Here is a 20,198-nt window from a genome sequence, read left to right as displayed (position 1 = left end):
TCCAGAATAAAACAAAAACATTTACATGTGAATCAATCAAATCATTTACTGCAGTAAAAACTCATTCATGATCATTTTCTCTACATGTTTTTCACACCGTGTATGATTAAATGTACATTAATACAAGACAATAATAGATATTCCTAAAAAAAAAACTATTTTAAATAAAGACTTTATTTTGACATAATCTTATCTTGCTTCTTATCATTTTAAAATATCTGTGATTTAATTATATTTGCAATCCTTAAAACAGGAACAAAACAGCTGAGTGGCAAAGTGGAGCAAAGTAATTATATGTTGTGTATTTTTGTACAACATTTGTCTACTGTATGCTACCCTGCACAGTGAATGGGATTTATATCCTGCAAGTCCGGTCAGTCGCTCCATGCACTCAGGTACCTTTAGGAGCTACCAGTTGCTCAAAATGCCACTGTTGTCTGGGGTGGTGGGTGCAGGGGCGCAGGAAGAGTCCTCCTGTGTTGGCGTTGACTTCTCTTGGGCTGCTTTGTGGGACCCCACCCTCCTTCACAGCCTCCAGACAGGACTGGGACTGCTGGTGAACGAGCTGACCGCTCAGCTGAAGCATGAAACAGACACATAGGGAGTCAGCCGAGTGCCCACCGTGACCACGTGCATCTATTCAGACATACAACACACAAGTCTAATTCTCTGTCTTGCCTTTATGAACTTCCACCGGAGTCTGCTGGGGGTCGGTCGCTGTGTAGGGCACGGAGATAAGACCGCCCTCTCTCCCCTGACGTCCAAACACAAAGCCCCCATGGGACCCCACCGCACTTCGAACTCAGTGTTTAGATCGCAGTGCTGTGATGACAAGAGAGATCATCTTTCTTTCTCGCCTGTCTTTCTTCAGTTCTCACAACTGGTGTCATGCTTACCTGGCTGCCCGTCCCGCTGCACGGTGCTACGTTCATGACCCCACCCTGCAGTCCGTGCCCTCGTGGGTAGTCTGCACAGCTGCCGGTGCCGACGTTATACAGCTTCAAAGAGGCACAGATGGGACACATCAGTCTGTCACGTCCATCGAGGAGCAGCAGTAGAGTGCATAAATCTGTTTTCATATTGTGGGGACTCGCCTTCCTAATGGGGACACAACTCAAGTCCCCGTCATGTAAATCATTAAATTCTATGGTGAAGGCCTGACTGACAGATGCCCACTGCCTCTGACTGTGTAGGGCACGGAGACGCTATCAGACAGGCGGCAATGTCTAAAATACAACATCTGCTCTCCAACGGCCACATTAAACAGAGGGTGCTGAGCGAAATGAGCGATAAAACAGTGAGCTTAGCGCCAAAGTGGCTTGGCCTCAATATGACAATAAAACAAAATGACTTTTTTTTTCATCCCCAATGGGAAAGGCTGGTTGTGCCAGACGTGGCATGGGTCCACACCAGCATGTGGATTTCCCAGCTTCTGAACAGCCGAAATAAAAATGACAAGGTCACGTAGGAGCAGGCTCGATCTTCTCTGCTCCTGGATCTAAGAAAGTCAGAGCCTTTCTTCCTTGCTTGGATTCAGAGGGAAACCCAGCAGGACACTTGCTCTGCTGGTTTTGGGGTTTAGGTTGGGCTGGCTGCATTCTGAATGAACTTTGTGCCCGAACTGAAGTGTCCCTGGAGTGGCTCCGCGCTCTGGCTCTGAGACTGTGAGGGCCTCAGAGGACATCATGACTGACCCACTTGCAGGCAGCAGCCACATCTAACATCAAAAACAACAGCAACAACTCTGGACTAGACTAAAACTTTGGGGAAAACTTGCACGTCTTCACTCACTGCACTCAGTGAGGACACTGTCACATTCACAGGAAACGGCAGACTACAAGCCCACCACGCCCCTCGTTGTTTGCATCACACCACAGAACAGGGCGCTGAAACTATATTCCACATCTTGAATGGCTGTTATTCTTACAAAGGAAGGTACAAAGCTCGTCACAGCAGAACAGCGGACCTGCTAACAAAGGACTGATCAAACCGTTTTCCAGCCTCGTGAGAATGTTCAAGCATTCCTGTGTCACAGCTTCCATGTTCCATCTCTGCAGTTGTAGCCCAGATAATTTTTTTTTATATATCTGTCTGCCAGTACACCAGATGTTGAAGTGGTCAATGAAGGGTCCAAGTCGGTGTCTGTTGTAGAGGTGGCCTGCACCTTTGACTCTATAGAGGAAGCTATTATAACCGAGGCCATTAAATACCAACCACTTCTGCATACCAGCTCAGAGCTGGGTTACAGGTGCAGACTGCCTGTTTTCATATTTGGCCTATATAGTCAGAGGTTGGGCCTAAGAACGCTTTAACAGCTTGGGATGACCGAATATTGTGCTATAACTGGTAGCCATCATATATGGTGGAGACACTGTGTTTGTGTGTGTGTGTGTGTGTGTGTGTGTGCTACCTCGCCTGACAGTGCAGGTCTGTCCTGGGGGATGTAAAGTTGTGGATAAACTGTCGTCAGATACCAGTGGAAGTTCCTACATCCCAGACTTCTCTTAAGACGCAGACGCTCTGTGATGTTTGGGCTCTCAGACTGCACGAAGGAAAGAACAATTATGCCATTAGAGTTTTTTTCTTTAGCTTTCTGTATTTGGTACATTCACCAACCAATCTCTTGGCCAAATCCCTGAACCAAACATACGTACCTGCCTAATGAAATGAGCGAGTGTGTCTCTCCTGTAGAAGATCTTCCTGTATGCATCCATCCAGGTGTCTGCGATCCGGATCTTGTTCCTCTGCAGCAGCTCCTGGTCTGGGAAGCGGTAGGGCAGATGGTGACGGTCTAGGTGAGCCACACGGGAGCAGGGAACCACCTCCATGGACCCCCCGCATGACCACACCTGGGATAATAGGACAGCTTTATCAACGGTTTTGAATCTCTTCAGTAACATCAAAAGAGTGTATGATGAGTAAAATTATTCTTTGCATGCAAATTATCTATTGTCATGCTGCACCATTCTGCATTTTAATCTTTCACAGAACATGTTACACTTCAACAATACGCATTTTAATGATCGCAGGAAAACAAGCGGTGAAGGAACATTTTCCTCTCATACTTGTGAATTTGTCAAATGGCCCAGACATTCCCAAAGCACTATTCAACCTGAGCCTCCCATTTGCAAAAGTTATCATGTCCCAGCGCAACATTCCTGAGGCCCTGACAGAAGGCAACTGAATCACGCAGAAGGTGAAAAACAAAAGCGATCTGTCAGCCCTCCTGTGTCGCCTGAGCAGGTTAATTATCGGAGGATTTGGACGGAAAGTTGATAAAAACGTTTGCATTACTCTGATTGACAGCTCAATTTGTTCTTCCCCCCACAGCAGCATCCCCGGGTCGTAGGCTCCCACGCTGTGGAAGAAGTGTCTGTCGATGGCCACAACTCCGCCTCCTAATGCTGGGCTCCTGTCACAGACAGAGTCAGAATCGCTTTACTGGCCAGGAACAAACACAGGAATTTGTCTTTGTGTCGGTGGAGCAGAGAGGCATTAGTAACTGAGTATTACAGTCACAGTTAGCAAAGACGAATAGACAGCACTCAGGCATGAGCACTGTTTCCTTACCTTTTTAGCTTGTGAGCCTTTAAAACAAATCAAAACTAACTCCCGGCCTGTCAATAATATATTATTATGAGCTATGAGCACTTTAAGCAAAGAGACTTTTTTACCTCTTTTTTCTTATTATTATTAGAATGTGTTGTATGGACCAGGTTTAACTACACAGTATTTCACAAGAAAATAATACAAATGAGAGAAAATATCGGAAAAATAAACAAATCATATGTATTTAATATATGGTTGTTGTTGTTTTTTAATCTTTTCTAACATGTCTATCATCTAATGGCCCCTCAGGTCTATCTTGAAACCCCTTTGGAGGGCCTTAACCTCAAGATGGGAAACATTAGCCAAGAGGAAAGAATTCATGTGCAGTTTTCGGGTTTCATTGGCTGCACTTTTCATGATGCAGAATATAAATTCTGCACCCATAAACATAAATAAATAAAAGCAAATTTGATCAGCGCTTCCTCTTGGGCTTCACTCAACATTACTCCAAGTAAAACTTTTTTTAGACGTAGACTCAAGCCCAGCTGACCGCAGCTCTAAACTCACCGCACAGCTTGAACAGCAGAGTCTGGGTCCTTGTCCTGCAGCTGAGGGTTAGATTCCCAGTAGAAATCAAGTCTCCAGTCGAACACTCCCCTCACTGGCCACTGGGTGGCATTGTACTGAAAGGTCTGCCAGTCTATCACATCCATGATGGGGGAAACCACTCTGGTCCTGCATGGAGACACCACGTTCATCAAAACAGTCATTTTCATACTCAAATTTGAGGTTTTTTTTATTGACTTTCATCAAGTAGGCTGATTCAAAGTGAGGCTGATGTTAGGAATGACAAAAATGTGCCCGTCAGTCAGAGATTTGGAAGAATAAAGGCATCTAAAATTCTTAACCAGGCTTCTTTGGCTACATTTTCACTTATTATTCAAAGTCTGTGCACAGTGAGATTGGCAGTGAGAAACAGAGCAATGTTTCCTCGTCAGTGTGTGTTTGTAATCGCAAATGTGTATCTGTGAGTGTGCTTCAGGCTCCTGTCACAGAGGCCACGTCCAAAAACACATGCTGTCCTCTCTTGGGGTCTGTTCTGGGTCACATATGTTACTTGAAATATTTCTTCCGAGTGCGATGTGATGCTCAGAGGAAGCGGAATGAAGAGATTAAAGGGGGGAGAAAGACAGCAAGAAATGGGAGAAGGGTCAAACATGTGGCCGAGAGACTTGAGCGGTTGCAGACTCCAGGTCTGAGAGTTCAGCCTAATTACCTAGTCTAATTAGAGCCACGCTGCAGGCAGCCTGAGACACAAGACTAGAGCCAAATCATGAGCTGAGCTTTGGATACACACACAGCACATGTATCCCCTGCCTCACTAATGAGTCAGGACAGCTGATAACTCTGAACCCTCCATCTTCTCACTTCTCTCAAGTGGTTCTGTCAAACAGCAGAACACGACAGAGAAACGAGCAATGGTTTAGAGCACAGCCGCCACTTTCAGTGTTTTCCAAACCAAATGTTTATCTAGATCAGCCATGTCCAAACTATTCCATAAAGGGCCGTGTGGCTGCAGGTTTTCGTTCGAACCAAGGAGGAGCGCACCAGACTGGACTCATTTAATCAGCTGATCTCACTTTTCAGCTGATAACTAAGAGATCCCTTGATGTTGATTGGTTGGCCTGGTGTGCTCCTCCTTGGTTGGAACGAAAACCTGCAGCCACACGGCCCTTTATGGAATAGTTTGGACATGCCTGATCTAGATCTTAATTATTCTTCATTACAAAACTCTGGCCATCTTACTACATTTTACACTTCTGAATTTGACCAAGAGAGCAATTTACAATGACTGTGATTTTACAGGAATTGTACAGTTTCAGGACATCTGATCTGCTATTCATAGTAAACAGTACCTGTCCTGGGCCACTCTCTCCAGCAGTGGTTCCAGCCAGTCCTTCTGGCATTCACAGTGGGAGTCCATGAAGACCAGCACCTCCCCCGCAGCTCTGGCAGCACCCAGAGCGCGGCACCCTCCAACGCCCAAGCGCCTGGTGCTGCGAATCAAACGTACCCCGTCCAGATGAGACACATACTCACTTAGCACACTCTTCAGGTGACCTGAGAGGTGAACAGAGACAGAGGCGCCGTGGTTATGCGCGGGTCGAGTGGGTGGATGGATGTGGACAGGCATGGACACTAACCGTGCTGGCTCAGGTCGTCCACCAGCAGGACCTCCTGCAGGAAGTGCTTGGGTGCGGTGTCCAGCACGCTGTGCACGGTGCGCAGCAGCGTGGACCAGGCCTCGTCATGGAAACAGATAACAACACTGACCGACGGCAGCGACTCGCTGTACTTCTTCCCCAAACACCTGTGACAAACAAATCAAAGCGACAACCTCATTAACTTTAAACTTATCTTAACATCAAAGTGGGTTGTTCCAGCGCAGGCGTTTTGGTTTATCCTCTCAGTGGTGCGCTTTGGCCACTGGGCACTCACTCTGGATGGCGCGTCTCAGGCAGCCTACGACGCAGTGATATCCTCTCGCTGACCGCCTCGTTGAAACCGTACTTCTGCACCGCAGACAGTTCCGCATCCCTCTCCGCACCCTCCAGGTTTAGCCGCACCGCTTTCCCCATTTCACCGTGCGTCGGAGGCGCAGTGGCGCGGGCGTCCTTGTTTGCACCGGGCAGAAGCACCTTGTAACTCCCCTTCTTCTGCGGCGGGGTCTTGGTGCCCTGCGTCGACGGAACGAACAAAAGCTCGTCCTCTTGCAGAGTTTTTAGCGGAGAGAGATCGACGCCGAGCTCTAATGCAGGGTCCCGGGATTCCACGATGACCTCCAGGTCCGGTGCACTGGGAATCCGCTGGAGGGGGCGGCGGGGAGGGCCAGGTTTCTGATGACTGCGCTCTCGGTCGCGCTTAAAGAGGCCCGAGAGCGCAAGAGTGACCAGGGCGAACCCGAGGAGCAGCAGCCAGAGGCAGAGCATCCTCCTCCGAGTCCGGCCAGCTGTAGCTTTGCCCCACAGCCTCATGATGAAGACTGGCTCGGCGCTCAGAAGTTAGCCCAGCGCTGTCTCGACTTCCCCATTTTTGCGCTTTGACTCAACTTTGAAGTTGATTGCATTTCACCAAAGTGAGACTCTGCAGGGATTGTCCAAAAAGCAGAAAAAGAAATACATGGCCCACGAGTCTCCTGAAGCGCAGCGCTGCGTCCATGGAGCGCCAGACCTGGGACACGAGTGACAGAAAGGGCAGGTTCAGGACAAACCCTTAACGTCTGCACGGTGGAGGTGCGCACACTTTGTCTCCCATCCAGCTCATCCCGCGGTCCTAAAGCCCGAGTAAATCTGAGCTCGCGCACAGCGTCTTGAGGGTGCACCTGATACATCCACCTGCTCCTACACCTGTTCAATCAGCGGATTCTCAAAGCAACCTCATCAATTCAGATGATAACAGGCATTAAACACCTTTTCAGACAGAGCCTAATATTCTTCCAGAGGAAAATATTAAAACAGAGTAAACGGAGCTGAGTGTTTTTCTACGTTACACCAGTAGAATAAGTCTATTTAAGGGTTTGGATGACTGTTGGACTCAGTAGTTAGTTTTAATGTCATGTGGTACCAATACTCCTGTCATGGCTCCCAAAAGTTATTACAAGCGCTTTAATGGAGATGGCAACATGTCCGTTTCCACCACAAACAGCAGTAAGATATAAATAATCTCACATTGCAGTGGAATGAGACGGAGTTTTCACATTTCCTCCACTTTGTGTGTGAGAGTGCGTCACACATCAAAGATGCTCTCACCGGCCAGCTGGCGGCGGGCCCCGCAGTCCCATGACCGTCTGCCGGTGCCGGGAAGCGGGGCGGTCGCAGCCTCGATCTCCCCGGTTCTCCGAGGAGATCTTGGCAGCTCAGGCAGCTGTTTTCAACTGAGTGGAGACAAAGATTTTCGTCAGTCCCAGTTTGAGGTTGTTGGGTTTTTTTCCTTCTTCTTCTTTTTTTTTTTTGTGGAAAGTGCAAATTGCATAGTTCTGTCTTGTCATAAACTTGTTTTCTCTACTGTATCACACTGCAAATGAGTTTAGCACAGCCTGCAGAGCAAGTGGCACCAAAATTAGATCATTAAAGGGGAGTTAAAGGAAAAATGTCTCAAAGCCATGTGAGGATTTCTAGGGAGAATGCCTAATAATTTCCTAGCACATTTTCCAGGTGACCTCAGGGTGATATTTCCTTTTTGGTGGTGGCCAGCAGGAGGTCAGACCGTACCCAATTTCTCTTCACCACATCACTAGAAATGAAGTCCTCCTGCGTCAGCCAGCTTCACAAGCTCAGCTCTGTGTTGTGGCTGACTGCAGCTGTGAAAGGCCACTGCATGCAACCTGGCAGTGCAGCCAGTGGAGCTCTGAAGCCAGTTTCCGTGTCCTGGTGGTGGTGTTGACTGTCTGGCGGCCGATGTATTTGAGTGAGTCGGTGGGATTAGCAGCTCCTCGCCGTCCCCCCATTACAACCAGAACGCTCACCTCCCCTCTCAGGATGACAGGACAGAATGGCTTCAGATGGTTGTGATTACAGCATAGAGAGGAGGGAGGGGGACACCTGGAGAGACTGACTGAGAAGTTGAAAGGACAAATGAGGACTTCTGAGGACGAGAAGAGCGACAAGATGACGGTGTTGCAAAGAGGGTGGAAATGAAAGAGCCAGATCAGAGAGAGTTAGAGGTGATCGGCCCCTGATGAAGGGGTACAGGGCCCTCGTGTGAGGAGGACCCACAAAGATGCTGGAATGAATAGTTGTGGAAGCGGAGAGGGGCCCTCAGAGAGTGCCTTTGTGCAGGGTCCAGACTTATATGCAACGTCCCTGCTCCTGTGCTCTTGTGGGAATATGTTTATAAGCTTCAAGACTGAAAAAGGAAAGACGGTCTTCATGTATTTCCAGCGCTGCACAGTGAACACTCCCATATGTTTCCATCCGGCAGCCAAAACACACTCTGAATTGGAGTTTCCACTGCCAGCACATTTGCAGACGCACGCATAAACACCGAAAGAACATAGACACGCGCACACGCACGAGCACACGCTCGCTCGCTCGTACAAACACACTGAAGGTCCAGGTCCAGGGTCCAGTCCACATTCTCGGGAATGTTCCTGCATTCCACCATCTGACGAGAAGCCAGAGCTGTAAACGAGAAGTCACGACAAGTACTCGCATGCACCCTTCCCTCACACGCGCGCACACAAACACACACACACACACACGCACGCACACACACACACACACACACACACAGAGAGAGAGAGAGAGAGAGAGAGGAACAAAGAAGGAGAGAGAGAGAAGAGACTGTTGGCTGCACAGTACATTTCTGTCTTGTTGTTCATTCATTTTTCTGTTTTGCAGTGATGTCTGGAGTCTTCTGTCTAGTCGATCGACAGAACATTAATCTGCAACAATTCTGAAAATCTGTCCAAGTCTTTTTTTTTTTAATGCCAAAAAAATAACTGCTTCCAGCTCCTCAGCTTTGCATATTCACTGGTTTTTCTAGTCCTTTATCATCTTCTTCTGTTATTTGAAGACGTCACCTTTAGACTCTGGGAAACTGTGATGGACGTTCTGCACTATTTCTGACATATAACCGACCAGAAGAATTATTAATCAGTGAAGGAAATAATCAGCTTGTAATTGAAGAAAAAGTAATGGCTGATAGTGTGTAACTGAGAGAGAGAGAGAGAGAGAGAGAGAGAGAGAGAGAGAGAGAGAGAGAGAGACTATGCATGTGTGTGTGTTTGGGAACCAGATCTTGGGGGGGCCCCAACAACGTCTCCAGTTTTACAGCCTGAGAGGCTGCGGAGTGGTGCTGCCCTCTACTGGAGGATGAGCAGAATTGATGTTCACAGACGCTTCCTCTGCATGTCAAATCTTTCTGGGGGAAAAGAAAACAACTTCCAGGTCCCCTGACTAGATTTCTTCCGGAGCTCTCGCTCACACCCCGCGGCCTCCGTCAGTGGACGGAGTTTGTTGTCATGGAGATGGAACAAACGAAGCTCAAAATGATGTTTCGTGTCATGGATCCTCTCATATTTCAGTTGTTATCATTATACTGATAACATGTGATCATTTTTGAACCAGTTTAAAAATTTGTGTGTATTGTTCCGCATTAGCCCTTCATGAAGCACAAATACCACTTGTCAACCAAAACAGACCTCGAGATCGCTATTAAACTTGTGGTTTTACAGCTGATTTATAAACAGCTGGACTGGTTATTCTGCGCGGGTGGACAGGCTTCAACTCATCATTTGAATGGATCATCTGTAATCACGAAGCACACAGACCGTCACGATCATCACCTGCAGTTCAGAGCACTCACCTCCGCAGCATCCCTAATACTAATGAAACTTCAACGCTAATTACCTGAAAATTAAATATCGCGATGTTTTGTTCAGAAATATCCCACAAGATGAGTTTTATCTGCGTGTTTCGCCTTGACACCTGAACTGAAATGAAATTCAGAATAGGAAGTTAAGTTGAAATGGGAGCAAGGTGTCAGGTTTAGACTTTGACAGCCCTTTGATGCAGTTTCCAAACGGCCCTTGTGACGGCGGAAGAGCGGGCAGAATAATGTCTGTCACATGCTGGATTGCTGTAAACCGACGCGACTCTGCCGCACATCACACGCCTTCCTTCTGCTTTTGGCGGGTGCAGCCGTGGCGCAACCTGCCCGGAGCTCACGTCACAGCGCGGGGCGCCTCACCGTGACACAGCTGGATGGGACCGGTGTCATGCGCTCAGTTGTCCCACGTGCACGTTCAAGGCTATCAGGCGCTCATCGAAAACATGAGTCACAATCAAACTGTATAGCGAGGCTGGAGCAATTCTGTAATTATTAGATTTAATCAGATTTGACAAATTAAGGCGTGTTGCCAACATATGTTCGTCTTTTATTTAAACGTTTTTCTCAGGCAGAGATATTGATCAAAATAAGCATTTCAAATAGTATCAGGATGCTATTTCGTATAAAACTGTTTTTATATGGAGATAAAATTGTACAATATTTATTTTAAGTCCAGCAAGTGTCAGTCAGATCAGTTGAGGACAAATGTTAGGGCCTAACTTCTCAAAAATAAAAGTATGCAGAGACATTTGTTGTTCATAAAAGACACACAAACATTATTATCACATTGTCAAAATAGGCATATAATTAAATCGGTGAACAGGAAATCGCGACAGGTGATCCTGTGCAGCACACAGTGTAATAACTCCTTCGAATTAAAAGCCCGAATCGTTTCTTCTCAGGGCTGAAGGTGCGTGCGCCCGCTCGCGCGCGTCTCCTCCCTCATGAGTTTCCTGCGCGCAGCAGTCTAATGAGGGATGAGATGCGTCTTGTTAGGAAACATCACATGTTCATGCGCTCAGCGGCCCCAGATTCGATTATTGACGTTTGAGGAAAGGCAGGGTGAAGTACAAGGAGAGCTGGACGAGCGCAGAGACGGACGCGCCGTGTCGGTGAGCAGATCGGCTGTTTTCGGGGAGCGGATTGACTTTTTTTTTTGAGCGTTTGTTTTTTGATTTTTATTTAATTCTTTATTTTTTTTAGCAGTGGAAATGGAAGCCTTGAGGTATGTTTTTCTGCTGGTTTGTGCCTGCTGCGCGCATCAAGCTGCAGGACGCAAAAGTAAGTGCTGCTGCTTTAAAGTTGGAGTCGGCTGATCTGATTGAAGTTATCATACAGTATCTGAACAATAAGTCTGTTGAGATCTAGCTTACAAATATCAAACTCATCATATATTTCTGAAATGTGCCACCTAAATTTAAACACTGACACTGAAGTCACAGAAAAGATTTCATCTCATGGTTTTGACTTGAAAAAACCCTGTTGCGCAGGAGTTACTATGTGTGAAATAGACTTTTGATATTCGATGTGAGTCTCGGAGTTTCTGTAAAGCCTGTCCTGTCGTCAGCTGTCCGCACTCACTGTCTCATGAGTTTAATTAAGGCGCGCGCCCTGGCTGCCGATCTCCGGTCAGACTGCCGTTCATTCACAAAACAGAAACTTAAAGCAAATTATTTCACATTCATTAAAACAGAATAAATCTTAACCCTTGAATGGCAAAGCTCATTGAGTTTACTGTCAGAAACATATTTTTGTTTCGCGTTATTTATATGAAAACAAACAAAACTCGTTTTCTTTTTCTATTTTTTATCTGTTTTTTTTAACATACATATTTATTTGAAAATGTCTGTTTGTCACGCCACGAGCTGATTATCGGCACGTGTCTGCCAACACAAACACACATATCTGGATTGTTTTTCCTTTAATCGAATCACATCGGTGGAATTTGTTGTTTTCTTCTGCCGTCCATGTTCGGCCGTTAAAATATGTCAGTCACGCTGAAGTGTCAATGAAGCCAGAAACAAGCGCAGGCAGTTACAGAGAATAATATGATGAACAAATAGAAGACATTTGGAAGGAAAATCCGTCAAGATAATGTTAAATATGCCAGAAAAATTCCGCAGAGCAGATATGTTTGGTGATAAAAGGTTACTGCAAAATTTTCACTTTTTTCTGTCTTAAGTGTTTGAGTCTGGGCTTTTATTAAAATGTTTCATTCACAACTGCCATCAAGAGAAAACCTGAACTCACCATTATGATTCAGAAACCTGATCCTGAACAGGATTCCCATGGTTAAATGTCTTTTAAGGACTCCACAGTCAGATGATTTCTCCTCAGATGGGTTTCATAAGTTAATTTTCTGCACTGTATGTCAGGTGACACCACAGCAGTTTTTCATGCCCTGATCAATAAAAAGTGGAATGACCAAATCACTGTTCAAAGCCAAGGCTTGTGCTCGCAGATGTGGAAGACTTGAGGATCATTAGTGGTGTTTGCAAAGTAAACTTAAGCAGAAAAGTAGCTTGAATTATAACAATGAAGAAATTAAGAGATTTTCTGTAAGTTTTTCTAAAATAAAGGCAAAAACACATGCATCTAAATGTGTTCAATTAACTAGTAAAACTAACAGGTTTTCACTGGCCGACACTTGATTATCAGCATCCCTCAGTGACTCAGTGAGGGGTCTGGGGGTCTCCTAATGTGCTTTGTTAACTTCCTCTCCAGCATTCGGTGACATGTTCCCCCACAAACATGCAGCAGCAGGGAAGTTGCCATATCCAATTCCACCAATCCCAGGCTGGGATCCTGACACCAACCCATGGGATGATTACCTCTACCCTCCACTAAACCCAAACCCTAAAGAGCTCATGCACCACAGGGGTGAGTAAAGTCATCTTTTTTCCTCTGAGTTCCTCCTACTTTGAGTTATTACCTGGATCCTCCACTTTTCTGCAGGTAAACCCAAGGTTCTTCTGACCAGCGACAGTCCAGCCCTCAACGGCTCTTGCATCTCCTTCACTGCGAAGCTGGAGTACCCTCCATGTCAGAAGGAGGATGCCAGTGGGAACCTTGTATGGGATGAGCACTGTGAGGACGGTACGGAGCTGGAGGCCTCAGGTGCTGGCGAAAAGCCCGTCTAGGCCACGCCCCCACAAACATGTTACATCATCGGCCACTGCAAAACACCACTGCACCATGTTAGACAGCCAAACTACACCAGACATCCAAGAAAATCACAGGAGCTTTGTAGTAATGAATGCTTACAAAGGCACACTCAAAACAAAATTAATGCTTTTTTTGGCCACTTGAGGGCAGCACAACAAACTTTAAACACAAATTTGACATACTATGACTAAAGTTGATAATCTTGAACTTACACACCGAGCAGGAGCAACATTAGCATTTCAGGTTGCGTATCTGTCCACCTGGTGAGTCCAATATTCTCTCTCCTTTTAGCTCTGCTTTGGTCTCCAGCAACCCCAGAATGAAATATCTGCCTCTTTGTTTGCTAAATTCTCCATCGGCTAGCTGTTAACTTTGTCCGTCTGTTGTTTGGTGCTGAGCAGGTGCAGAGCAGGTTTATCAGAGATATCATGCTGAGAACAACTGCCTGCTGCTGCTAAGGGCAGTGAGGCTGAACCAAAACAGTTAGCTGGTAGAGGCTAAAATGGTGTTAGTGCAGCTTTAATGAAGGTCTTTTTTTTTTTTTTTAATAACACAGCCTTTTGCTTCATCCTCTTCTCTTCCGAGCAGCCAATGGCCAGGTGCGTTCAGGCTACGTGTACAACTGGACTTCCTGGTTGGACGACTACGGCTTTGGAAAGTGTGTAGACAAAAAGAAATGCAATGTGTTCCCTGACGGGAAGCCCTTCCCTCAGAGCAACGACTGGAGACGCAAGAGCTATGTCTACGTGTGGCACACAATGGGTGAGCATGCGCGGGGTTACGGACTTTCACACGTGCACACGCAGTAACAAAATGAACCGCTTTCCTCTCCGCTTGTCTTTGTTTGTCGCAGGCCAGTACTACGAGACCTGTGACGGCTCCTCCTCCAGGGTGACCATCAACACCAGCAACATCGCCCTGGGGGCAGAGGTCATGGAGGTCATGGTCTACAGGAAAAGCGAGCGCAGGAAGTACAGCCCCCTCACAACTGACAACACCGTCTTCTACGTCACAGGTGGAGACACACTCACACATTCCACTTGTACAGCTTTATCAGTCGGCAGCCGAGCAGACCAACACCAGGAGAATCCAGGAGAATGAATTATTCATGACTCCTGTACCCACTTTCTCTTAGATAAGATCCCACTGGCAGTCAACATCTCCCAGAAGGCTGCGGTCAACCAGTCTGAGAACGTTTTCTTCCGCGGTGAGGACGTGGTCTTCAAAGTCCAGCTCCATGACCCCAGCGGCTACCTCAAAACCGCCGCCGCCATCGACTACATCTGGGACTTCAGAGATGGCAACCAGCTTGTCACACACCGCGACCTGACCACACACACCTACAGCAGGCTGGGGAGCATGAGCGTGAAGCTGGTGGTGGAGGCAGCGTTCCCTATCGAGTGTCCCCCCACTGCCGCCACGCCGACTCAGAGGAGCCCCACGCCACCACCTCCCACGGGTACTGGAGGCACTTAGACATAAGCCTTAAAACATGTGGCAACATGTAGGGTTTTTAAACTATTTGAATGATTCTGATGGAAAAAGTTCGTATTGTAGACCTTGAGGGCCTGCATGTTTTAAACTGCCTCCAGTTTGTGACGCTTCTGTAAGGAATTTGAAGTCTGAAAGCCCAAACTGAGAGTAAGATAAGCAGTTTTTTCGTAGTTTAACACCAGGATGGTCTACATGGTAAAAGTTTAGTCAATATGCCCAAAACTACTAAACACCTATTTTCCTATTATCTCATTCTTATAATTTGGGCTTTATCTGCCCAGAGTTTGAGATATAAGGGACTATTTCTTTTGCAGAATGTAGTTCCACTGACCTAGCATCCTTTATCCAATCATGTGTTCACAAAGTAGTGAACCTCGCTCCATCTTCGTGAATGACTGAGCCTTTGAGGATGCTCCTTTCATACTCAATCATGATACTATCACCTGTTACCAATGAACCTGTGGAATGCTCAAAACTATGTGTCATACGTATGTGTCATAACTGTATCCCTGCGTCTCTTCCTCCAGAGGTTCCAACTCACGCTGTTACTGCCAAGGTGGAGACCACACAGGGTGAGTTCTACAGCTAACAGTGTGTTTGTTCACGTCTATTTCAGAGAGAAAGAGGACGAGACAGAGGAGGTGCATGCACCTGAGCAGGAGCTCATTAAATATTATCGAATACTAAAATATGAAACACTAGCATGCATCACATACACGCATTCTCGTCCAGTGAGTCCACATCTTGCCACTTGTTTCCTGTTTCAGCGCCACCCAGCACCAGCCAGCCCCTCCCCTCTTTCTCCACCGTGGCACTGACGTCAGGCATGCCCACCACGGAGCCCCTACCCCCTACTGTCGCTGCAGAATCCAACCCCACCACCCTGGCCTGGCTCCGAACCAGGCGCCTCAACAGCAACGAGTGCTTCCGCTACGCCTATGGGACCTTCATGGGCAACATCACCATTATTGGTAGGTGGGATGCTCCAGCTGCCCAGTATAATTTGACACTGCTAACACTGGATGGTGCCAAAGTCAGAAATGTTTGAACTGCACACATAGTATACAGCTTTTCATGATTATAATAGTAGGATTCTTTAAAAATAAAAAGGAGAATAATAGCTCTGTTCACAGTTAAACTCTTCCCTGATTATTTACTTATTTTTAGCCACACTAGAGGCGAGGCTCCAGGGATGTAATGTCACCACTTTAGCACAACTTGAAATATCTCAACCACTGTTGGATGGATTGCCTTCACACTTCGCACAGATATTTATGTCACCCAGAGGATGAATCCCCATGACTTCAGTGACTTTTCCTCTCGTGCCATCACAAGACTGATATTTGTGGTTTACAGTGAAATGTCTCAACAGCTATTGCAGGAAATTGTGTACAGACATTTTTCTCCCTCAGGATGAATTTCAATAATAACGATTAATGAATTTAACCATACACCTGCAACACATGACATGTTCCCTTTCTCATAAGTAACATCACCATGATCCTCAGCCTTGCTTTGTGCTTATTTTTAATTTGCAAAATGCTAGCATGCTAATGTACTAAACTCAGATGGTGAGCGCGATTAACATTATAGCGGCTAAGCATCAGCATGTTGGCACAGTCTCTGTGTGCATGATAACATGCTGTTAGCATTTAGTTCACTGCAGCTTCCACAGTCTCACAGAGCCACTAGCCATCATTATGTTCACATATGTCTACCCATCCAGAATATAAATGGAACTCTGATCCCTTCTTTTCCATTTTAATTTTCAAGTACACAAGCAGACAGAGTAGACAAGCGACTCTGCTGTCCAGCTGTTAAAGGAAAGTCGGCGCCACTGAGCAGAACCAAGCTGCAGTCAGTGCTTGTCATATGAAACCAGCCTTTAGTGTCTTCAGTTGAATTCTGTTGTAATTTTTGCACAAATCAAATTTGATAAAAGGAATCCAGGATTATAATTTTCTGTCAAACTGTTAATCCTTCCTTTTTCCTTCTAAAACCTGTCTTTGTGGAGTCAAACACATACACACACACACACCGCCCTCCGTCAAAAACCTGTGAGTTTCATCATTTTAATGTCACGAGAAGACGATCACACATCCAAAACCGACTCTATTAACCTGTTTTCTCCGCAGAGCCCAAGCACGCGCTCAACAGCCAGCCGAGCAGTCGCATTGTGGACGTGACGGCTTCGAGAGTGACCAACACTGACATCAGCTTCCTGGTCAAGTGTCTGGGAAAGTTAGTATATTCATATCTAGACACGTTAAAACAACATTTATATCAGGGTTTTCCTTGACTGCTGTGACAGCTTTTTGTCTCTGTAGTGAGACTGTAATGTAGAATATACTGTAACTACTTTGTAGCTCACAGAAATAAATTACTACAACACAGAGACCGATGGCCTTTAGTTTAATTTGGAATTGTCTTGCATCGCTGGTGGCTTATATTTAGAGCTGTGGTCCATTTGTGACAGACAAAGAAAAGGTTTGCTGATTTCATTTAACCCTTCATCCTCCTACTCCTCACATTCAGCATCCCCACTTCAGCCTGCACCATCGTGTCAGACCCCAGCTGCACTCAGGTGCATAGCATCATGTGCAATGATGTGCCGCCACTGTCGGCGTGTGAAGTGCATCTCAGGCGAACGTTTCTGGAGCCGGGCACCTACTGCATCAACATCACCCTGGAGGACTCCAACAGCCTGGCCCTGACCAGCACCACCGTCACCATCAACAAGTCCCAGGAGACACCTGGTCGGTTGCACAAAGACCTGTGTTCTTATCTCCTGTGCATGTTCACCCATGATTTATTTAACTTTTTGAAATGTGGTCTTATTGTGAATCCATTCTGTGTTCAGAGAGTGGACAAATTGATGTTCTCTGTGTGTCTGGTTGTGTCTGTCCCTGCAGTGTCCAAGCCATCTCATGCTGCAGAGGTGGTGCTCTCCTCCACCGCTGTGCTGGTGGCTGTCTTTGCATTCATTGCCTATCTGGTCTGCAAGTGAGTAGTAATAACATGCAGCAGTATTTACAGTATGTACTGTAGCATAGGGATATGGACATACTGCTAATAATGTGCGACTGACTGGTCTCATTTTTTTCCTGCCCTTTCTTCAGAAATGACGTTATTTTGACCATTTCCACCAAATATTTCCCTCACTCCCTTCTCCTGTCCCATCCCATCTCCCTCTTCCCTCTCCCCCAGGCGTTACAGGGTGTACCGTCCCATCCGTAGGTCAATGGTGGAGGACGCCCGCGGCCAGGCTGGGGTTGAAAGTCGCATGGTCCGTCTGAGGGAGGCACTCTTCCCCTCCAGTGAGGAGAGCCATCACCTGCTGACTGAGAGGCGCCCCCTGTAGGCTCTACACGGAGCATTTCTGCCATTGAGGGCAGAAAGATTCTGATTGACATGTGCAAATCTCAGCATTATATCAGTCATATGAACAAAAAGTAAAGATAGCTGGAATACGTTCATGTCTGCAGAGAAATATCAGTAAATAATAATACTGTCTTGTTTGTGTTTTAATTTAGTTGTTAAAAGATTGTCGGCTGCAACAGTATATGATCATAAGGTTAAGGACTGAGGCGCTGCTCCTTTTGATCTCTTTACTCTGGCTCTTCATTGGATAAAGCAGTTGTTAGGAGATGATTTGGGTTTAAGTTACAGCTGTTTTCTGATCCAAAGAAAAGACTTTTGTGCAAATTTTGTGCCAAGTACTGCTTTTCAACACTGTGCCTTATGCTGTAATAGTAATAATTAGCGGTGAAGCATGAAATCCTTGAGATGGCTTTCCAGTATAGAATTTATACTACCTGTGACATGTGCATGCTCTTTCTCAGCTGAGTGAATTAAAAGTACAAGTTTAATTTGTAAGACTTAAAAACTAAATCAAAGAATTCACCGAGAACTTGATTTGAGGACTCTAATAAAGGTTGTGAACTAACCGCTCATCTTTTCAAAACATTTAAATATTGTCTGAATGTCTTTATAATATTCGGTCTTCAACCTTCAGAACACAGTGACAATGGAACAGAATCCACTTTCTTCCTAATTGTAAGTCAAGGTTGAAGTGCTGAAAGCCTTCCACCACAGCAAGATTACTTCCCTGTAGCCTAACTAAGATTAAAATATTCTGCACCCTTAATTCTAAGCAGGTCTTAAGTACGTAGCGTGTTCACACTGGAAAACTGACAAAATAAGAAATACAGGAAACAAAGGCTGATTTTTTGAGTGTGTAGCTGCACTGTTCTCCCAAAATGCAATGCAACCTGGGAAAAAAAACAAAAACTTATTCTGGATGGTCAGACAGCTGCAGGATCAGTTCAGAAAGCTGAAAATAAAATTAGGCAAAACATTTCGATGCTCTTTGTGAAGTTTGAGACATTTTAAAGTCAGTTTGATTCCTTTGAACAGCACACTTTTTTTTTTTTGCACTTGTTTAGTGCATGTGTTGATTTCAAATGCAAAAAGTGTACTAAAAAGACTAGAAAGTTTTTGTTTGTTTTTTTTTGGACATAGCTATTGACAATATACTTCCAAACCATGATCGGAATTCAAGGTAACTTTAGCAAGTCCCCACAGTCAGTAACTTCCTGTCCCAGTTAAGGGTGCTACTTGTCCTTCCCCGTGGTGGGACTAATATAAACACACACAACACAATTTAATTATTTTTTTTATTTAGAGGCATTTGACAAGTGGAGCTGTGTGTGAAGGGGAGGTGAAGGGGCACAAGCATGGTTGCAGAGAGGGGGAGGAGGGAATATCATGCTGAAGTTAGATCACTTTTTCCAAAAAAACTCAGAGACCCAGTCCCTCATATCTGTCTCATACCAAGAGGATGTTCCACGTTACACAGCCAAGAAATGCTAACAGAAGAAAATAGCTACCAAATCAGCAAGTGAGTGTAGCATCTGTGAAAGACAAAGGGAAAAAAAGACAGGACTTGTATCTATTTTGAAGTCTTACAAATCAGAAACAAAAAAAGGCAGGCCCTTTTAAAAAAAAAAAAGAAATGTATTTTCTCATTTAACTATTGAATGCAAAAAATCAAACACGTGATTTGACCTTTTTCACAAAAAACCCAAGCAAAAGTTCAAATACATGTAAGCCACACCACCAAAATTAGAAAGCAGAAAGAAAGAACCATCGTTTGAGGATTTCAATTAAGCCAAAAAGAGTATATATAAACACTGGCAAAAAGAAAAGATTTTTGATCAGTTTCGATTATTCTCTCAATTCTAAAATAGTACATGATTTTCAGTTTAAGTTGGGGAAGCATGGGGAGGCATAAAGGAGGGGGGTGGGTGGGCGGGGGGGGGGGGGGGGGGGCTAAATTCTAACAAATAGAAGAATGCCTCTACTTCAAATACGTGTCTAAAGAGGTAGATCAAAACAAACTGCAGAGGAGGGGAAAGGGGTGGGGTGGGTGGTTTGGCAGGGAGTCGGGAGGTGTCGGGGATAATTTTAAGTATCACTTGTGCCCCTCAGTTAAAGCGCGGTGTTAGGGAGGCGCGCCCATGTAGAAAGAAGTGTTCTGGGGGACTGAGGTATCGGTGCGCGCTGGCGCTCAGTGGGGGCAGGGCGGGGTGCCTAGTGCC

General features: G+C 45.7%; 2 protein-coding genes across 3 annotated transcripts; one reads left to right on the top strand and one right to left on the bottom strand.

Moving 5' to 3' along the window:
• Positions 1-35: 35 nt before the first annotated feature.
• On the bottom strand, positions 36-6,772 carry LOC121619887 (polypeptide N-acetylgalactosaminyltransferase 15-like). The gene is made up of 10 exons (XM_041955822.1): positions 6,049-6,772; positions 5,754-5,920; positions 5,466-5,670; positions 4,117-4,284; positions 3,295-3,412; positions 2,655-2,849; positions 2,411-2,542; positions 897-998; positions 679-822; positions 36-577 (listed from the first exon to the last, which is right to left on the bottom strand). Exons 1-10 carry the CDS (start codon positions 6,582-6,584, stop codon positions 392-394), a joined length of 1,953 nt encoding a protein of 650 aa, XP_041811756.1. The 5' UTR covers positions 6,585-6,772; the 3' UTR covers positions 36-391.
• Positions 6,773-10,974: 4,202 nt separating this feature from the next.
• gpnmb (glycoprotein (transmembrane) nmb) lies at positions 10,975-18,526 on the top strand. 2 transcript variants are annotated; one of them, XM_041954890.1, is made up of 13 exons: positions 10,975-11,051; positions 11,143-11,220; positions 12,664-12,819; positions 12,895-13,035; positions 13,693-13,866; positions 13,958-14,119; positions 14,240-14,563; positions 15,126-15,170; positions 15,366-15,569; positions 16,734-16,839; positions 17,134-17,354; positions 17,511-17,601; positions 17,806-18,526. In XM_041954890.1, exons 2-13 carry the CDS (start codon positions 11,151-11,153, stop codon positions 17,957-17,959), a joined length of 1,848 nt encoding a protein of 615 aa, XP_041810824.1. In that variant the 5' UTR covers positions 10,975-11,051; positions 11,143-11,150; the 3' UTR covers positions 17,960-18,526. The 2 variants fall into 2 exon arrangements, with proteins under 2 accessions (XP_041810824.1, XP_041810825.1); XM_041954891.1 differs by lacking the exon at positions 10,975-11,051 and having other exon boundaries at positions 11,102-11,220.
• Positions 18,527-20,198: the final 1,672 nt, after the last annotated feature.

The sequence above is a fragment of the Chelmon rostratus genome, chromosome 16, assembly GCF_017976325.1.
Source record: "Chelmon rostratus isolate fCheRos1 chromosome 16, fCheRos1.pri, whole genome shotgun sequence".
In the NCBI taxonomy this organism is placed as follows: Eukaryota; Metazoa; Chordata; class Actinopteri; order Chaetodontiformes; family Chaetodontidae; genus Chelmon; species Chelmon rostratus.
Note: the sequence above shows the minus strand (reverse complement) of the source record. Positions and strands in the feature narration are given on the sequence as shown.